Below are 17,264 nucleotides of genomic sequence, written 5' to 3'. Positions count from 1 at the left end.
TCATCTTCATTTGTATCAAAGATAGTTTATGCTATCTTTCAAAAGTTAGTAGGGAGGTAGTTAGGTTTTTTTGATTACTACCTCAACTCCAATATAATCTTTTTGAACATGAATAAAATGCAAAGTTTGAAAAAAAATAAAAATTCATAAGCACGATTTGGTCTTGCTACTTTTTAACAATAGACAAATGTGTTTTACTTTTACTATATTTTGGTCTATAATCATGTGTAACTACTTTGTTAAGTTAGATAGATTGCCACATTAATTACACCAATACGAGTTTTATGGTCAAAATTATGTAATTTGATAATCCAATTACTTGGCACTTTTCAGTTTAATCATTTTTCAACTTAAACATTTAGATTGTAGAATACCTTTTTAAAAAAAGGTAAAACATTATATGGCCCGACTATCAAAAGTCAAAGCAGCTTCAATGCTTAATAGGATTTTATATAAATTACATAACAATTTAAGTTCTACTTTTGCCAATTAAAGTTAAATTAAAATAAATCAGAAGGATTTCACTCTGGAATCCCTTTTGGGAGGTTGCTTGCCTTTTACAAAAGAAGCGCCAAAGGAATTGGATCCACAGACAGAAGTGGAAAACGCAAATAACTGTCCTCTAATTTAGTCTATGCCTTCACTTACGCTAAGATTTAGTTTTTCTGGTTTCCCATGTTCACGTTGCTGCTCCACTCCCACTCCCAAACTCTCTTCTTTCACCTCTTTTCAGGTAACCCGTCCTTCTCTCTCTAGAAGTGTGTGTGTGTATAATTGTTTTTATTTGTTAGTAAGCTTTTTTCTGGGGAAGATTTTTTATGTATATTCGCCCATTCATCTGTATATCTGAAATTTTATTGGGTGTGCTGCGATTTTTGTAATGAATCAGTTCTGATATACATTAGCTTTTGTCTGTTGAGATTTGGGTGATTGAAATGAACCTGGGCTGATTTGGCATTTTTAGATCTTTCTACTTGTAGATTGTAAGGATTTTCTGTTTCTCTGGTGCTTTTATTAGGAAAATTTAACTAATTTTCTTTAATTGCTGAAATCGCTGGAATTATAAGTGAATTCATTTATTTTAAGTTCAGAATATAGTTAAAGAAAAATGTCTTTAGAATGTAGTGATAGTTCTAGAAGTATTCCTAGCCCCTTTGCCAAATTCAAGTTTGCTCCAGCAGATTTCATCTTAATTTTGATTTGTATCTTTATTTTGTAATGAGCGGAAAGTTAAATAATTTTTTTATGCCTTGATACCTGAGCTTGCTATTGTGATTTGGGTTAGCTTAAAGTTTGATCAGCTTTTGTTCAGTCCAGTCGATGAAGCTGGCCTGTCATTCAGCTGTCAATAGAACTCCAAAACAGCGTGATATATTGGCCGAAACTCTTAACTGCGAGTGTCACAAACCCAAGTTATCCTAACTGCTCAACATATTTGTTCGGTCAAGCTTGACTGTAGAAGTTGTTTTTCTTAGTCATTCCTTTATCAAATTGAAAGCTAATCAGGTTTAGCATTTTCCAAATTAAAATGCTCTTGTCAAGCTTTATATGTTAAAGTGGATGATATGATACATAGACAACTTCCTTATCCAAAAAAAAAAAAAAGATACACAGACAACTTCCTGCATTTTAAGCGATCAAGATTGATATATGAATGAATATGATTTATCCAAAAAATAGTGGTCAAAATTGATATTTCAAAGTGTTTAACATTAGTGGAATGTTTATTCATGATTCGTTCTATTCTATGTCCAAAGATTTAGCTGCACTTTATATTTGTTCAAACTCAACTCTGGCAAGAGATCTTCTAGACATTGCTTGGTTTGGGACCTTCAAGTTTCTTTCTCTTAATTCCCCATTTCATTCATGCTTCTAGCTTAACAGATCATTATATGCAAGAAGATTAAACAGAAAGGAAAATTTCATGTTCAGATGACCTTAGTAATTGATGGTTGAAAGCTGAGGCAATGTGCTCCACATGAATGCTTCGTTACTTCTCTTTCTCCTATTCACTTGTTAATTGCCGTCTTTGCATGTGGAACGTAATTTGATGCAAAACATGCACAAATTCTGTTTACTAAGGGCAATTACTTGCTCCAGGCACCTTGAGTCTATAGTGTTGTTTGGTTTTGAGATAAGTGATGTATTTAAGTGGGACTGGCCTAATTAGTCCAGCGTGTGGTTTCATGGACTAGTTAGTCTATGATACTCATGGTAATTTTGTTTTCATATGGATAGCTAAAATCTCCTCATCACTGTCCCTTCCTCGTCCTTTAAGTATAATCTGGCTGTGATTTGATCCTACCTACTCCTATAGCTAACCAAAAGCTCCAATGGGGTTTTTGAAAATCATTAATTGATTATGACATGATGTGACGAGGAGACAAAGAAATTATTGGGCTACATTACGAAAGAGTTAGCTGCTATTTGCTTCTGGCCTGCTATAGGCATATTTCTTGTTGAGAAGAGCTTTCTCTTGCTTACTTTCAATGATAGTTGAAAGATGATAGAAACTAGGACTTCAAGGCAATCTGTGTCTTCTAGCCTAGAAAATAGAATATAATAATGCTTACTTTTAGTTTCTCTTAGTTTTGTGTATGGATGTGCATTCCAGAGGATAGGCAACTTCCGTAATACTTCTTCATGAAAAGTTTACTCACTTTTCTTCTCCTGCTTCTTTCTCTTGTTTCAGACTGAAGTTAATTTTAGATCAATCATGGATCGGCTAACCAGTGCTGCACGTCTCATGATAGTCTCAGATCTTGACCATACCATGGTGGGTTGTTGTAGTTCGCCTTTCCTCCTTATGCTGCTGTAACTTATGTGAGGCTTTCATTACAGGTTGATCATCATGATCCTGAGAACCTTTCTCTGCTTAGGTTTAATGCTTTATGGGAGGCCAATTATCGTGAAAACTCCTTGTTAGTGTTCTCAACTGGGAGATCACCTACCCTTTACAAGGAGTTGAGAAAAGAGAAGCCCATGCTAACCCCAGATATTACCATTATGTCTGTGGGGACTGAAATAACTTATGGTAACTCTATGGAGCCAGATGATGGTTGGGAAGCATTTTTAAATGATAAGTGGGATCGGAAAATAGTGACAGAGGAGACAAGCAAATTTCCTGAACTCACCCTTCAGGTACAACTTATGTTTGCGTCATTTTATATATTGCTTCACGAAGTTTAAATTTTGATACCAGAATTGCAAACACTTTCGGTGTAAAATCAGTTTGTATGCTGGATATAGTTATCGTAATTGATGTCTCATATATCAACTTCTTTTCACCCTTCAGTCAGAAACAGAGCAGCGACCACACAAGGTCAGTTTCTATGTTCAGAAAGACAAGGCTCAAGATATAACGGGAACTCTTTCCAAGCGCTTGGAAGAACGTGGGGTATGATGCCACTTTACACTTCTAGATTATGGCACAATATGATGTCCCTTAAAAGTAAAATCGGTGCATGTACCTGTTGTCGTGCTGGAGTGAGCAGAATTTTTGATAATGTTTCATATCTGTTTATTCCGATTTTAATATTTCTTTATTTACCATCAGTTGGATGTCAAAATAATTTATAGCGGAGGGATGGATTTGGACATTTTGCCACAAGGTGCTGGCAAAGGACAAGCACTTGCATATTTGCTTAAGAAATTAAAGAGTGAGGGCAAGTTACCAAACAACACGCTTGCCTGTGGTGACTCTGGAAATGATGCTGAGCTTTTCAGTATCCCAGATGTTTATGGTGTGATGGTCTGTAGTTTAGCTACTTCTCCGATTTATATTTTGTGATCTTATGATTTATTGCTTATATTTTGAGTTCAGAATTGCTCTAAAAATCTAGTCTCACTCTGCAGGTAGCGAATGCACAGGAGGAGTTATTACAATGGCGTGCTGCAAATGCAAAAGATAGTCCAAAAGTAATTCATGCAACAGAGAGATGTGCCGCGGGTATAATACAAGCAATTGGGCATTTCAACCTGGGACCAAATACCTCTCCTAGAGATGTTACAGATATGTCAGACTGCAAGATGGAGAATTTTGTTCCTGCTTATGAAGTCGTCAAATTTTACTTGTTTTTCGAGAAATGGAGGCGTGGAGAAATTGAGAATTCTGACCTTCACTTGTCAAACCTGAAAGCAGTTTGTGTATGTTAAGTACCCTATACCTATTTTGGTATTGTTGTCTTCTGTCGAATGATTGTGGTAATTCTATCTTTGAGAATTATAGATGGATGCGAGCTTCTTTTCTTTTCATTTTTTTTCTTTTTTCTTATCTTTCTGGTGTGCTTTCCAAATATAGATTCTACCTAGATCTTAATTTCAACACTGCTAACAGCCTCTCCTGCTGCCATATAGAGAAAAAAAACTGTTAATTTTCCTTTGCTTATATGACTATAAAGTGACAAAACTTATGAGTTTCCAGTATCCTATGCTCTTCATTTCCTTTCTCTCTCTTTCCTTCATTTTTTTCTTGTTATTCGATTGAGTCAGTTGGGAAGGGGTAGAGGCTGTGGGTGGGTTGAACCTGAGTTTTGGTTATTCGCTAATGCCTTTTCTTTTACGACAATCTGAATTTGCTAACTCTTTTGTTGCTGCAGAGACCATCTGGTACTTTTGTGCACCCATCTGGAGTTGAGAAATATCTTGAGGACTGCATAAATACATTGAGAACTTGTCACGGTGACAAACAGGGTAAACAATTTCGTATTTGGGTTGATCTAGTGTTACCTACACAGGTTGGTTCAGATTCATGGTTAGTGAGTTTCAAGAAATGGGAGCTTTGTGGTAAGTGTCTTTTGCCTCATTAGATGGCCTTTTATTTTTCTTGCTTCATTTCTCGTGTCTCATTTGACTTGATTTTATACAGTCCAGCTGAAGCTTTCCCCTACACGGCTTTGGCTGCAATTGTCTGTGACCGCATTCAGAAAATTCTCTTTAACCCTTCCTTTATGTGCTCATATCATGTGTGGCTCAAGCACTGTTTCATTAGACCTGCCTCTCTTTCTATGAGTGATGTTTGATTATTGTGATTCTGTAAAGGAGGTGTATTAATTAACTGCAGCTGAAGATGCACTACAATTGGGGTTGCACTTTCAGCAGCAGAGACTAGCCCTGTTTTGGAACTTTTTGATGCCTCAAGCTAATTATATCTAACCAATAAAAGAATGGCTCTTTCTACCAAACTCTTCCCTGGCTCCCGTATTCTCACACAAAACTCTGCACAGATAGACAGCCCTGCAACCACCACTATACTCTACTATATGTACACTGATTCTGTGCCTTGTCCAAAAAGATGTTTTGTGCACTTACCATAGTCTGTATCATGCACTTTTATAGCATCAGTGCCAAATAAGCCTCAGAATGAACATTTAACAACAACAACAACAACAACGACCCAGTATAATCCCACAGGTGGGGTCTGAGGAGGGTAATATGTACGCAGACCTTACCCCTACCCCGAAGGGTAGAGAGGCTGTTTCCAGGAGACCCTCGGCTCAAAAAAGCAACAGGAGCCGATATATTAGTACCATAAAAATACATAATAAAATAACAGCAATATAAGAGATATGAAATACAGAATACGAAATACGAAATAGATGGCTGGTATAGTAAAAATACAGAATGAACATTTAAATTTGCAGCAAATAGTTAGATGATTGAGGTGTCTAACCTTTTCCATATTTGAGCTACTTTGCAGTGGAAGCATTTTGATATTAGTATTTGAGCCTCCATTTTTCAGATTATGGTGCACACCATGTGAACTAGTGCTTTTTAGCTTTTGACACTTGAAATTTTGTTAAGATGCTCTAGGAAGATATTTTCACCCACCAGGAGGTCAAACCAGAAAAAAGTTAAGTTATAAACCAAAGAGGCACCGTTTCTACGATGGGTCGTAATCGGTCAACCGTCTCTTCTAGGGATGCTAGACGCTCCCCATGATTCACCATGGTCAGAAATGGTGATGATGGCAAATGTTTTCCCTCGTCCGATGTCGAGCCTAGGCTCTGATACTAACTGTTACGCAACGCCTTCCTGATGATCTTTGGAAGGGCAACGTAAGGCTAAGCAACCGATGTCAGTGTGGTTGCTGTCCGCCAATGAGGTCCTCGCCGCACGCTAGACTAGATTGTCAGTGCCGTGCGGGAAAACCAATGTCGTGGGCAATTGCGGAAGCTGAGAGAGAATTGGGTTTTGAATGATGATGTTGATTTTATTGCTGAATGAAAATGATGATTACAATGATGTGGTGTCGAGGGGGAGAGACACCAGAAAATGCTGATTGAAATGTTTGATTGTTTGGTCCCCCTTAATAATGCTTAAAAAAAATAAACCAACATTACAAGACTAGTCCTAATAAAGCTGTAGAAGCACACTGAAAATGAAAATGATGTAAACTAGCCTATGATTACAATGAAAAGGACTTAGATTATTACAAGGAAAAACTAAGTCCGATGGCAGCATCTTTGTCTTGCGGGTCTGCGCGCGCGTTGCTGTGGGCGCGCGCGACACTTGATGTGCTGGCCTGAGGCTGGGCACTGGTGCTTGGCATCAGGGTCTGTGCGCGAGGCGCTGTTGGAATGGGCCTGCAGCTGGGCGCTGGCGAGGCATCAGGATCTGCGCGCGCGGCATTGTCAGGGCGCGCGGCGCTGTTGTCAATAGCCAGCCCTTGGGCGCTGGCGAGAGGCATCGGTGGGGCGACAGAGGCACATGCGCGCTTGTCACTTGGCGCAAGCCAAGACCACGGGGCCGACCATGGCGCTAGGCATTGTGAGGCTTGCTAGGCCGCCATGGGGCGCGGCCAAGGGGTCATGGGGCATGTCTGGAAAGCAGCCCATGACATTCTCCCCCACCTGAGTTGGCGCCGTCCTCGGAGCCTTATGATGATGATGATGATGATGATGATGATGTTTCTGATGGTTGTTGGATGGGAGGTCTGCGCCCCTCTGTTGTTTGAGCTTGCTGTTGTAGCGAAGCAATGATTTCATGCGGCTGACATGGAAGACTGGATGGATCTTCCACCAGGATGGAGTTTTCACCTGGTATGTGGACTCCCCAATGCGTTTTTCAATGGACAGGGGCCCAATGTATTTTTGTTGCAGGCGAGGGTCATGGGTCCTTTCTGCAAACAAGTACTGCCTTGGGATGCGTAGCATTACTTTATCCCCTGGTTGATGTTGGGAAAAGCAACGCTTTTGTTCGGTGAACCTTTTTGCCCGCTCTTGGGCCCTGGTGAGATAGCTCCGCACTATCTCCATGTTGCGCTCCCATTCGCTCGAGAAGTTGGCAGCTCGAGGAGATTTCGGCATGGTTGATGCATTCACCGTCTGCGGGAGAAGCGGTTGCTGTCCGGTAACAATTTCAAAAGGGCTCTTGTTTGTATGATGACTCTTTTGAGAATTGAAACACAGTTGAGCAGCATCCAGGAGCTTCACCCAATGCTTCTGTGATCCGGTTGCGAAGTTGCGGAGATATTCCTCCAGCATGTCATCGAACCGGTCTGTCTGGCCATCCGATGGTGGATGGATGTCTGTGTTGTGACTCAATGTTGACCCAAAGCACCTGAAGAGATGGGTCCAGAAGTTGCTAGTGAAGCGTGAGTCGCGCCTACTAACAATGTTTTTGGGCAGGCCCCAATGTTTGACAATGTGCGAGAAGAAGAGTCGAGCTGTATCTTCTGCTGAGATGTTTTGCGGGGCTGCTATGAAAGTTGCATAGTTTGAGAACTGATCTATGACAACCATGATGGATGCAAGATTGCCGACTTGGGGCAATCCCGTGATGAATCTGAGGGAAACACTTTCCCATGGTCTCTGAGGGACATGTAATGGCTGCGAGGGTCCCGGCTGTGATGAGTGATCCGACTTGTCCTTGTGGCATGGCTGACAAGTCTTCACACGATGATGAGCGTCACCAGTCTTTTGAGGCCGATGACATGATGACTGATTGTTGCTGCGAAGGGTAGCCTGAACCTGAGGTTCATGTCTGTTGACTACCTTCTCCAACTGCATGGCCGAGATGTTTTCAGCGGCCATCTTTATGGGAAAGCATGGTATGGTGCAGGGCTTGGCCCCGTTTTCTCCCATCATCAGGAGCATGTTGGCAAATGGTACTGGAATGGTGTTGGTCTGCCTCATGAACTCCAGACCCACTATGATGTCGAAGTCATCTATGATTGCGATGCGCAGGTCGATGCTTCCTTTGTATGGGCCAAGTTTCACTGGGACATTTTTAGCTGTTCCACCCAATGTCTGGGGTGGTGAGTTGATAGCCTTGACGCGGCCTTTGCTCTTTTGCACAACAAGACCTAGGCGCTCTACTTGCGTTGATGACAAGTAGTTGTGGGTGGCACCCGTGTCTATCAAGGCGTGAAGGGGCTTGCCGTTCACTTTCAATTCGACGAACATTAGGGTCCTCGCTTGCTTAGGAGGTCCTTCGTCCATCTTTTCTTTCCCTTTCCTGGTGATCGGGACTGATGTTTTCTTAGGAGGACATGCACTGGTCCCCGCTAAGGCATGAGGGATAGAGCCAACAATTGCATTGAAGGCGCCTACCTGGTTGTCTTCTGATGTGTCTGATGCATCTGTCTCATCCTCGACAGTCTGATGAGCATTGACCTTGATGTTTGGGCATTCATTGTTTCAATGTGCCCCGCCGCAATGACGGCATTCTGAGGGAGGCTTTCTCCCCTGATTGTTGTTGATGGATGCAGCACTGTTGCTGTTGGAGGGAGGAGTCTTAGTTTTGGATGCACTCCGATCTCCCCCACTTTTGCTTGGGCCACCATTGCTGGGATGGTGCCCGTTGGATCCCCCTCGGACAGACGGCTGGGGCCTGTCGTTCTGAGTTCCCAAATGATAGTCGCCAAGGCATTCTGCAGCTTGAATGGCCTTGGGCAGGGTGTCTACCCGTTGTCACTGTAGTTCCATACGGGCATGAGGTTTCAAACCTTCTATGAATGCGAAGAGTTTGTCTTTGTCCCCCATGTCGCGTATGTTTAGCATGAGTGCGGAGAATTCGCGCACGTACTCCCTCACTGATTTGGTGTGGCGGAGGTCCCGTAGCTTTCTCCTTGCATTGTATTCCACGTTTTCGGGAAAGAATTGCAGGCGTATGACTACCTTCAATTCGTCCCATGTCTGAAGAGTATCTTCACCGGCCTTGATGGCTTCGTATTTGACCCGCCACCAAAGTTTGGCATCGCCCTGAAGATACATGGCAGCAGTCGCTACCTTTTTGGATTCCTCCAAATGGCCCACGGCATCGAAGTATTGTTCGATGTCGAAGATGAAGTTTTCCACTTCTTTAGCATCCCGGGATCCGTCGTATGGCTTTGGCTCCGGTATCTTAAGCTTTTGTGGAATGGGGGTGAGGTCTGCTGCACCCCTGATGTGATGGTTGCCTTCTCGAAGTAGGCTCTGTAAGGCAGCATTGACAACGTTGAGCTTGTCAGTCAAGTCGTTTATGGTTTGCTGCATGGCAGTTAGTCTGTCTGCCTCATGTTGCTGATGGGCTAAATCGTCGGCACGCTCCTGTTGGAGGTCCTCAAATTTGCCATGAATATTGGCAGTTTCGATGGCTGCCGTTTGTCGGTCCTCGTCGGAGTCACGACTGATGTTTGCAATGTCATTTTCCGCCTGCCGCATTCGGCGGTCCAGGTCGTCCAACCTTTGCACTAGGTTGTTGCTTTGATCAGGCACCGTTTCTACGATGGGTCGTAATCGGTCAACCGTCTCTTCTAGGGATGCTAGACGCTCCCCATGATTCACCATGGTCAGAAATGGTGATGATGACAAATGTTTTCCCTCGTCCGATGTCGAGCCTAGGCTCTGATACTAACTGTTACGCAACGCCTTCCTGATGATCTTTGGAAGGGCAACGTAAGGCTAAGCAACCGATGTCAGTGTGGTTGCTGTCCGCCAATGAGGTCCTCGCCGCACGCTAGACTAGATTGTCAGTGCCGTGCGGGAAAACCAATGTCGTGGGCAATTGCGGAAGCTGAGAGAGAATTGGGTTTTGAATGATGATGATGATTTTATTGCTGAATGAAAATGATGATTACAATGATGTGGTGTCGAGGGGGAGAGACACCAGAAAATGCTGATTGAAATGTTTGATTGTTTGGTCCCCCTTAATAATGCTTAAAAAAAATAAACCAACATTACAAGACTAGTCCTAATAAAGCTGTAGAAGCACACTGAAAATGAAAATGATGTAAACTAGCCTATGATTACAATGAAAAGGACTTAGATTATTACAAGGAAAAACTAAGTCCGATGGCAGCATCTTTGTCTTGCGGGTCAGGGTCTGCGCGCGCGTTGCTGTGGGCGCGCGCGACACTTGATGTGCTGGCCTGAGGCTGGGCACTGGTGCTTGGCATCAGGGTCTGTGCGCGAGGCGCTGTTGGAATGGGCCTGCAGCTGGGCGCTGGCGAGGCATCAGGATCTGCGCGCGCGGCATTGTCAGGGCGCGCGGCGCTGTTGTCAATAGCCAGCCCTTGGGCGCTGGCGAGAGGCATCGGTGGGGCGACAGAGGCACATGCGCGCTTGTCACTTGGCGCAGCCAAGACCACGGGGCCGACCATGGCGCTAGGCATTGTGAGGCTTGCTAGGCCGCCATGGGGCGCGGCCAAGGGGTCATGGGGCATGTCTGGAAAGCAGCCCATGACAGAACTAGTGCTTTTTAGCTTTTGACACTTGAAATTTTGTTAAGATGCTCTAGGAAGATATTTTCACCCACCAGGAGGTCAAACCAGAAAAAAGTTAAGTTATAAACCAAAGAGGCACCCTGTTATCCTATTTGATTCCACTGTAGGTTGAGTGCATGTAATGATGTTGGTTCAGAATTCAGGTTATTAAGCTGGAGTACTTTGATCAAGTCTTTAATGGCTTATGTTTGATCGACCTAGTTGCCAAGCTTCTCTAGATGTTGTACTTGCGGTCACCTACCACACTGTTTTAAGCATTCTCCTGGAGGAAAATTGCCTCTGTATTCATATTTAATCAAGTGATTAGAGAAATGAAATGTCTTAAAACAGTGTGGTAGGTGAGCTCAAGTAATTATGAAAATGACTTATTTTCTGCACGAATGTTAATACTTATTTGATCCACTTCTTCTTCTTCCTGTTTGGAACATTATTTCTAATATTGATTTTTACAATATGCTGTTTCTTGCAGGCGAAGAGCGACAATGTTGCATAACTACTGTCTTGTTAAGTTCAAAGGTGATACTTGTTACAGGATCATTTCACTTGTATCTTACAAGCCAAACCTGTTTATAATTTGCTTTTTGCTTCCAGAATGTGACGGTCGCGGATGGGCTCACTTGGACACATGTGCATCAGACTTGGCTGCAGGGAGCAGCAGCAAGTGACTCTGCGACCTGGTTCTTTTAAAATTGTCATCAGATTACCAGCCCGACTGAATAAGCACAACATCATATTTTACCTATAAGCATCGATGGCCCCCCTCCCAAATACCTCTGTTTGCGGCCCTCTCTGTTTCTTACCCTGTTTGTTGTCACTCTTCTTTGATGATGAATGTATTACCATAATACCATCTAAATCTGTGAAGATGGCTACTCATTTAGGTAATAATTAGTGTTATTCTTTTGTGACAATTGTAGCTGTCAAGTAACTAAGAGATTGTCACAAATAATAAGCGCCTCTGTACATCGTGATATTTCAATTTGGATTGCAACATGAATATAAGTTTTTACTTGAAAAGAAAGTCTTTCTTTAAGCTTGCGTTTGTGTATTTTGTTTTTCACATAGCTAACAGGGAGTAGGAAAGACCTAATAGGTTGTGTGAGCTGTCAGAATTTGAATTCAAACACTTGCGTCAGTGCACTAACATCTGTTAAACATGCAGAGGTAAATTTAGGATTTTCTACAGGGATAGGACAGCAATAGACTGCAAATTGTCGATGAAATTTAGTACTCCCTCTGTTTTATTTTGTGTCTTAGTTTGACTAGGCACAAATTAAGAAAGTAAGGAAGACTTTTGAATCTTGTGGTCTTAAATTAAAGATGTGCATAACGTACCAACGATGCTCTTTGAATATTGTGGCCTTAAACATGCCGTGTCATTCTTATACGGAAGTGCCCTTAGGGATAAAATGAGTTTGTTTGAATTAAAGGGTTACCAAATATAGAAAGTGACATACTTTTTGGAGCATACTGAAAAGGAAAGTAAGACATATAAATTGAAACAGAGGAAGTAATATACATGTAACCATATAAGTAAGATAACGTCAAATTAAAAGTTCATTTTTGTAACTATGCTCTTTGCTCAATGGTGTTAAACCAAATGGCAGCTCAAAATTAGTCGGTGCCAATTTCAGCTGAAGTCTTGGGTTAAAATTAGCTCACAAGCGTTTCTTTGATTAACTGTTATGCATTTGAGGGCAGTTAAATCAGTTAGTTACAGTTGATGAAGCACATGTTAATTGCATGAAGTGAAAAGAGTCCGATTTACACTAACTCAGAGAGCAGCGCAAGTGAGATGAGTGAGTTACAATGGAGTATTTAGTCAACACCAGTTGTATTGCATGAGAAATGGGATATAAATAGTAGTATATGTTATAGTTCATTCCGAAAATTTCACAGAACCTCTCTACTTCCTACCAACGCGCAAGAGGCTTCTCAAACTTAAGTTGAATCTTTGAGGTCTTTCGAGATCTCTTAATTCAGTTGCTTCATATCAAACTCATCTGAGATTATGAATTATCGTTCAGTTGGTAGCGAAGACGATTGCCTTCACAATATGATGGAAAATGCCTAAAGTGATTCGATGAGATGAGGAGCCTGCCAAGGATATAAAGCTCAATGAGCTTGTGCAACAACTTTCAGAGTGGCGGCTGAATTGAAGAATTCCAGCTAGGAATTGAAGAAGAAAGTAAAGTGGAGGAAGAACATCATGTACGCAGATTCGGGGGTCTGCACCAAACCTAAACACTCCACTATGATGGATTCTGGAGGTAATTCTCTAGCTTAAGACTCCTACTCTGAGTGCTACCAACCCTTAATTTTTTTCTAGGCTATCTGAATTAGATTCTTTTGAAGTTTAATTAAGAGGATCATGATAGAAGGGAAAAAGGTGTATCTGCTTTTGTGATAAAGAAATTGTGTTATGACATATGTGCAAGGGTTCTAACCAGGTTTATTTTCTGAAGGTGGATTTGAGTGGAGAATAGATTGCCTAACTTGTGAGGAACAAGAGGAGTCTAACTCATCTGTTATGTGAGAGCGTCTCTTTATGACACACTATGCTTTGAATGCTTCATTAGGCTTCTGGCCAATAAGGGCATTGGTGAATCTTCTCATAGTCGATTAAGCTAAGAAGCTAAAGACAGGTGATTCACAAGGATGATTCCACTTCAAGCAATATACTAAGAGGACTTTGTCTCTTAGTTATGGGTTATGAGACACTGTACAAGAGGTCATAATTGGTGAAAGGTACGAAAGACTAGTACTTGGTGATTTGATGAATAGCTTAAAAGTGCAATAAATAACAAAATATGTAAAAGGAATACTAGAGGAACCCATAAATAAAAGAAAAGGCTTTTAAAATTATATTGAATTGGTAGAAAGAGGAACATGATATGTTCAATTTGGATGATGATATTATGTACAATTTTGGCATATTCATAGAGATATGACTAGCTATTGGGCATGCTTTACCCGTACCCCTTTGCATCCCTCCAAAATTTTGTATGTTCCAGATCATGGGGTGGTAGTTGGCAGCTTTATTGACTGTCCTTCCTTATTCTAGAACTCTATTTAATTAGCCGACTTGATCCTCATTCAGTTGATCCGTATACGTTCCTTGGTTTGCGGTTAATAATTTACTAATTCCACCTACTGTAGAAGCTGATCTTCTTGAGTAAGTCTAATACAATAACTTATTCTTGTCATGGTAAATTCTGCCTTACCCGCTTAGTTTGGGTGTAATTGCGGGTCAAGTCTTTGCTTAATTGATTGAGGCGAGTTTATTCTAGGCGTAGCTCCTAGCATGTAAAAGGTGAAAGACTCTTGCTCAACTAAGCAGTTGACGTGAGTTCAAAAGGCTAGCCTTCAACTTGACTGACCTGTTCATTCAGCAAGTCTGTCAAAATTTTCAGTAAGTTTTTGTCTATTTTGGGTATTAACAAAGGATTACTGGACATCATCACTGTTCAAATCTTGATTGACACTGGTAGTACCCATACATTTTTTCTATAGTACGTTTCTGAAGCATTCAAGTGCAATACCATCCCAAAGAACAGTCTGCAAGTGTTGTTAATGGCACCTATGTAGGTTTCTGAAGCATGTTCTAGATTCCACCATATGTGGCAGGGGTCTTTCTCTGCAGATTTTGTTATATCATCTTCTGAGACAAGTTATGTGGAGCTAGTTGTTCAATGCCTGCTGAACCTCGGTGCTACTAAAATGAATTTCACTAGGGAATTCATCATCTATGATAGCAATAAACACGTACTGGGAGGAGCAATTGGTAATGCGAGGTTTGCAACTAATTGAGCATGTCATCTGAGGATCCCGCATCTGCATATAAAACTCATTCAAGGCATATTTTTCTTTTAGGATCAAGGCATTATGAGTATCCTTTTGAACTAACCAATGCGCCTATTACCTTTCAAGGTTAATGAATTCAGCTTTTAGTAATATTTGCGCAGATTTATATTGATCATCTTTGATGACATTAGTAGTAGTTGGCAAGAATGTTGGCAGAGATAAGCTTATCTGGGGTTGCCTGGGAGCAGGCTACTGAGAAGAGGACCAAGAAGATGATGAGAAAAATGCATAAGCATGAACCGACAAAGAAGGCATTTGAGAGCTCAAACGTTCACTAGTGAAACTTTGTCAGAGAAGGGAGAGCAGCGTTTATATACAATAAGCACCCCCTGCCCTCCTTGTTCAATTAGTTCAAGTGCTAAGAGTCAACTATTGCCCTACTTTATTATTTTCTTAGAAGAATGGCACCAATATATTCCTAAAAAGTGGATTCTCAGAGCCTTTTTGGATAACCTTTTTCTGGCCAGTCAGACTTCTAGTTTCCCTCGATTAAGCAGTTTCTACTAGACCTTTGGCTGAGCAACGAAGAAAGATTGTAGGAAGGAGGCTATGACAAGTACAAGCGGACACCCACTATTGGAGATTATCAGAATGAGACTTGGAACTTAATTTGATGTTGTTGTGCGTAGTTTAAATCAATTGAACTAAGGATGGAAAACAATAAAATTTAGAGCTACTTGAATCGAAATATGTGAAATAGATTCATTATATATAGTTTAATCAAACAGTACTATGTAGCATAGAGTCATCACCACATTTTCCCCCTTAATACAACACAATCCACAGTGTAAAGAAGACACAAGGAAAATGTTGAAAAACCGTCTCATAATATCACTTTCTTCCCTTTTCTTCTCTTTCAAAACGTCACAGTTATTCCACCAAACCACTTGACTTATAGAGCAACCACCAACTCTTGGTTTCATATGTTATAAATTGAATACTATATTAACTGCTCGCGCCAGCGACTTTATCAAGACAATCGCTGGCAATGCCTTCAGCCCAATTCTGAAATTTCTGAAAGGCAGGGTCATCTCCATACATCTCGGCAGCACAGTCTTTGCAAGTCTCAATGAATGAGGTCATGGCACTAATATCCACATTGGCTTTGAAGTAATTTCCTAAATTGACATCTTCTGTGGCCTTCGTCATGGAATCCATGGCGTCTTCGTAAACTTCCTTGCATGTCTCGAGGCAATCCTTTTGATAGCTATCCATTTTTTTATTTGCCAACCTTTTATCAATGACATTCTTGATGAATTCCTCGGTCTTGGTCATGGTACCAACCATACTTGCTTTGACAAATGAAGGAATATCACTTGCTTTGGCAACTAGAGGTTTTGTGGGAATGTCAAAGATTTGAGAGGAGGAGGAGGAGGAGGAGACAGATGATGAATCTGAGGATGAATCTAAGGATGGTGATGGTGAAAGAGATGTTGATGGGTACTCATATGCCTTAGAGGGAAGGATTGCTAGGAAGAAAGAAATGGCAATAACAACAAGCATAGTTTGTGTTTGGAGGGCCATTGCTTTTTCCTTTGCTTTGTTTTAGCGTAGAAAGAAGGAGAAAACCAATGGGATAAGGGTAAATGATATGAGGAAAGTGGGGTAATATTTATACATAAAAGTTTTACTAGCTAGTGGCTATGCTTAAATATAGATTGTCTAAATATATATAACAAGTAACCTTCATTTCACAGGTTCATTTTAGAGTTGCTGGTTCCAGGGAATTTAGCACCTCTCTTTCTAGTTTATTCTTAGAAGAGAGCTTTTAATTTCCTGACACATGTTAATGCATATACTATGACTTGAAAAGCTCAAAATGATAGAACAGTTATTTTAGTTTCCGTAACAATAACCTCCCAGGTGATTTAGATATTACGTCCACCTCCTTTACTTTGATTCGTAACATTTCTTTTATCTATTTATTATATAAAAAAATTACAACACGACATTACCTTACTAATATACTCCACCAGTGATTTGCAAAAAAAAAAAAAAAAAAAGAAGAAGCAAAATTCAATTTATAAATATAAATAAACTAATTATAATATCAAGTTATTACTGCATATATGAGCAACCCCTGCGTCTTAGTTTGAAGACATGCGAGTTCTAAAAGGCACTGCGAGCACAAGTCGAAGTTCAAGTTCATGGGTATACTATTTACCAAAAAATATAGATCTTGGTTCAACTAATTAAATTTATATTAATGAGGATTAATCTTACCTAACAATAATATTCCAAAGATGAAATTCTCGGAAGTGCAATAAATGATATGCAGAAATATTTTCACTAGCAATGACGGCACACAATCAATATTTAAGAAGTCAAAGGAAGTAATATAGCATTAAATAGTGATGAACAATAATAAATGACACTTATGTAAATAGAACGGATGAGTCACCCAAGAAAGGATGAAATCAGTGAATGTTCCTTCTAACAATGATGAATAATAGATAAGCCTTTGAATATCTGAGTTATTCTCGAATCCAGAGGGAAAGTAGGAATGAGAATCTTAGTGAAAAGGTTATTTTGTATGCTTACAATAAGATCTGATTCTCTCTTTAAAGTCAAAGTGTATTTTACAAATGAATATCACATGTCCCCTATCATTGTGCTTCATTCTATTTAAAGGGAACATGCTCCTAAAAATCCAAACAGTACAAGTTCAGAGAATATTCTCTTTTATGTCCTATCT

At 40.7% G+C, this 17,264-nt stretch overlaps 2 protein-coding genes across 5 annotated transcripts; one reads left to right on the top strand and one right to left on the bottom strand.

Annotated features, from left to right (window-relative positions):
- Nucleotides 1–411: 411 nt before the first annotated feature.
- Nucleotides 412–11,726, top strand: LOC107767908 (sucrose-phosphatase 1). Of its 4 annotated transcripts, none has more exons than XM_016587022.2 (9): nucleotides 412–733; nucleotides 2,693–2,776; nucleotides 2,842–3,141; nucleotides 3,296–3,397; nucleotides 3,557–3,751; nucleotides 3,856–4,146; nucleotides 4,599–4,785; nucleotides 11,175–11,221; nucleotides 11,297–11,726. In XM_016587022.2, the coding sequence occupies exons 1-9, from the start codon at nucleotides 635–637 to the stop codon at nucleotides 11,390–11,392; spliced, it is 1,401 nt and encodes a 466-aa protein (XP_016442508.1). In that variant the 5' UTR covers nucleotides 412–634; the 3' UTR covers nucleotides 11,393–11,726.
- A 3,531-nt stretch (nucleotides 11,727–15,257) lies between these two features.
- On the bottom strand, nucleotides 15,258–16,152 carry LOC107767901 (uncharacterized). The gene has a single exon (XM_016587008.2). The coding sequence runs from the start codon at nucleotides 16,091–16,093 to the stop codon at nucleotides 15,515–15,517; it is 579 nt and encodes a 192-aa protein (XP_016442494.1). The 5' UTR covers nucleotides 16,094–16,152; the 3' UTR covers nucleotides 15,258–15,514.
- Between the last annotated feature and the right edge of the window lie 1,112 nt (nucleotides 16,153–17,264).

This window comes from Nicotiana tabacum, chromosome 22, assembly GCF_000715075.1.
Source record: "Nicotiana tabacum cultivar K326 chromosome 22, ASM71507v2, whole genome shotgun sequence".
NCBI lineage: Eukaryota > Viridiplantae > Streptophyta > Magnoliopsida > Solanales > Solanaceae > Nicotiana > Nicotiana tabacum.
Note: the sequence above shows the minus strand (reverse complement) of the source record. Positions and strands in the feature narration are given on the sequence as shown.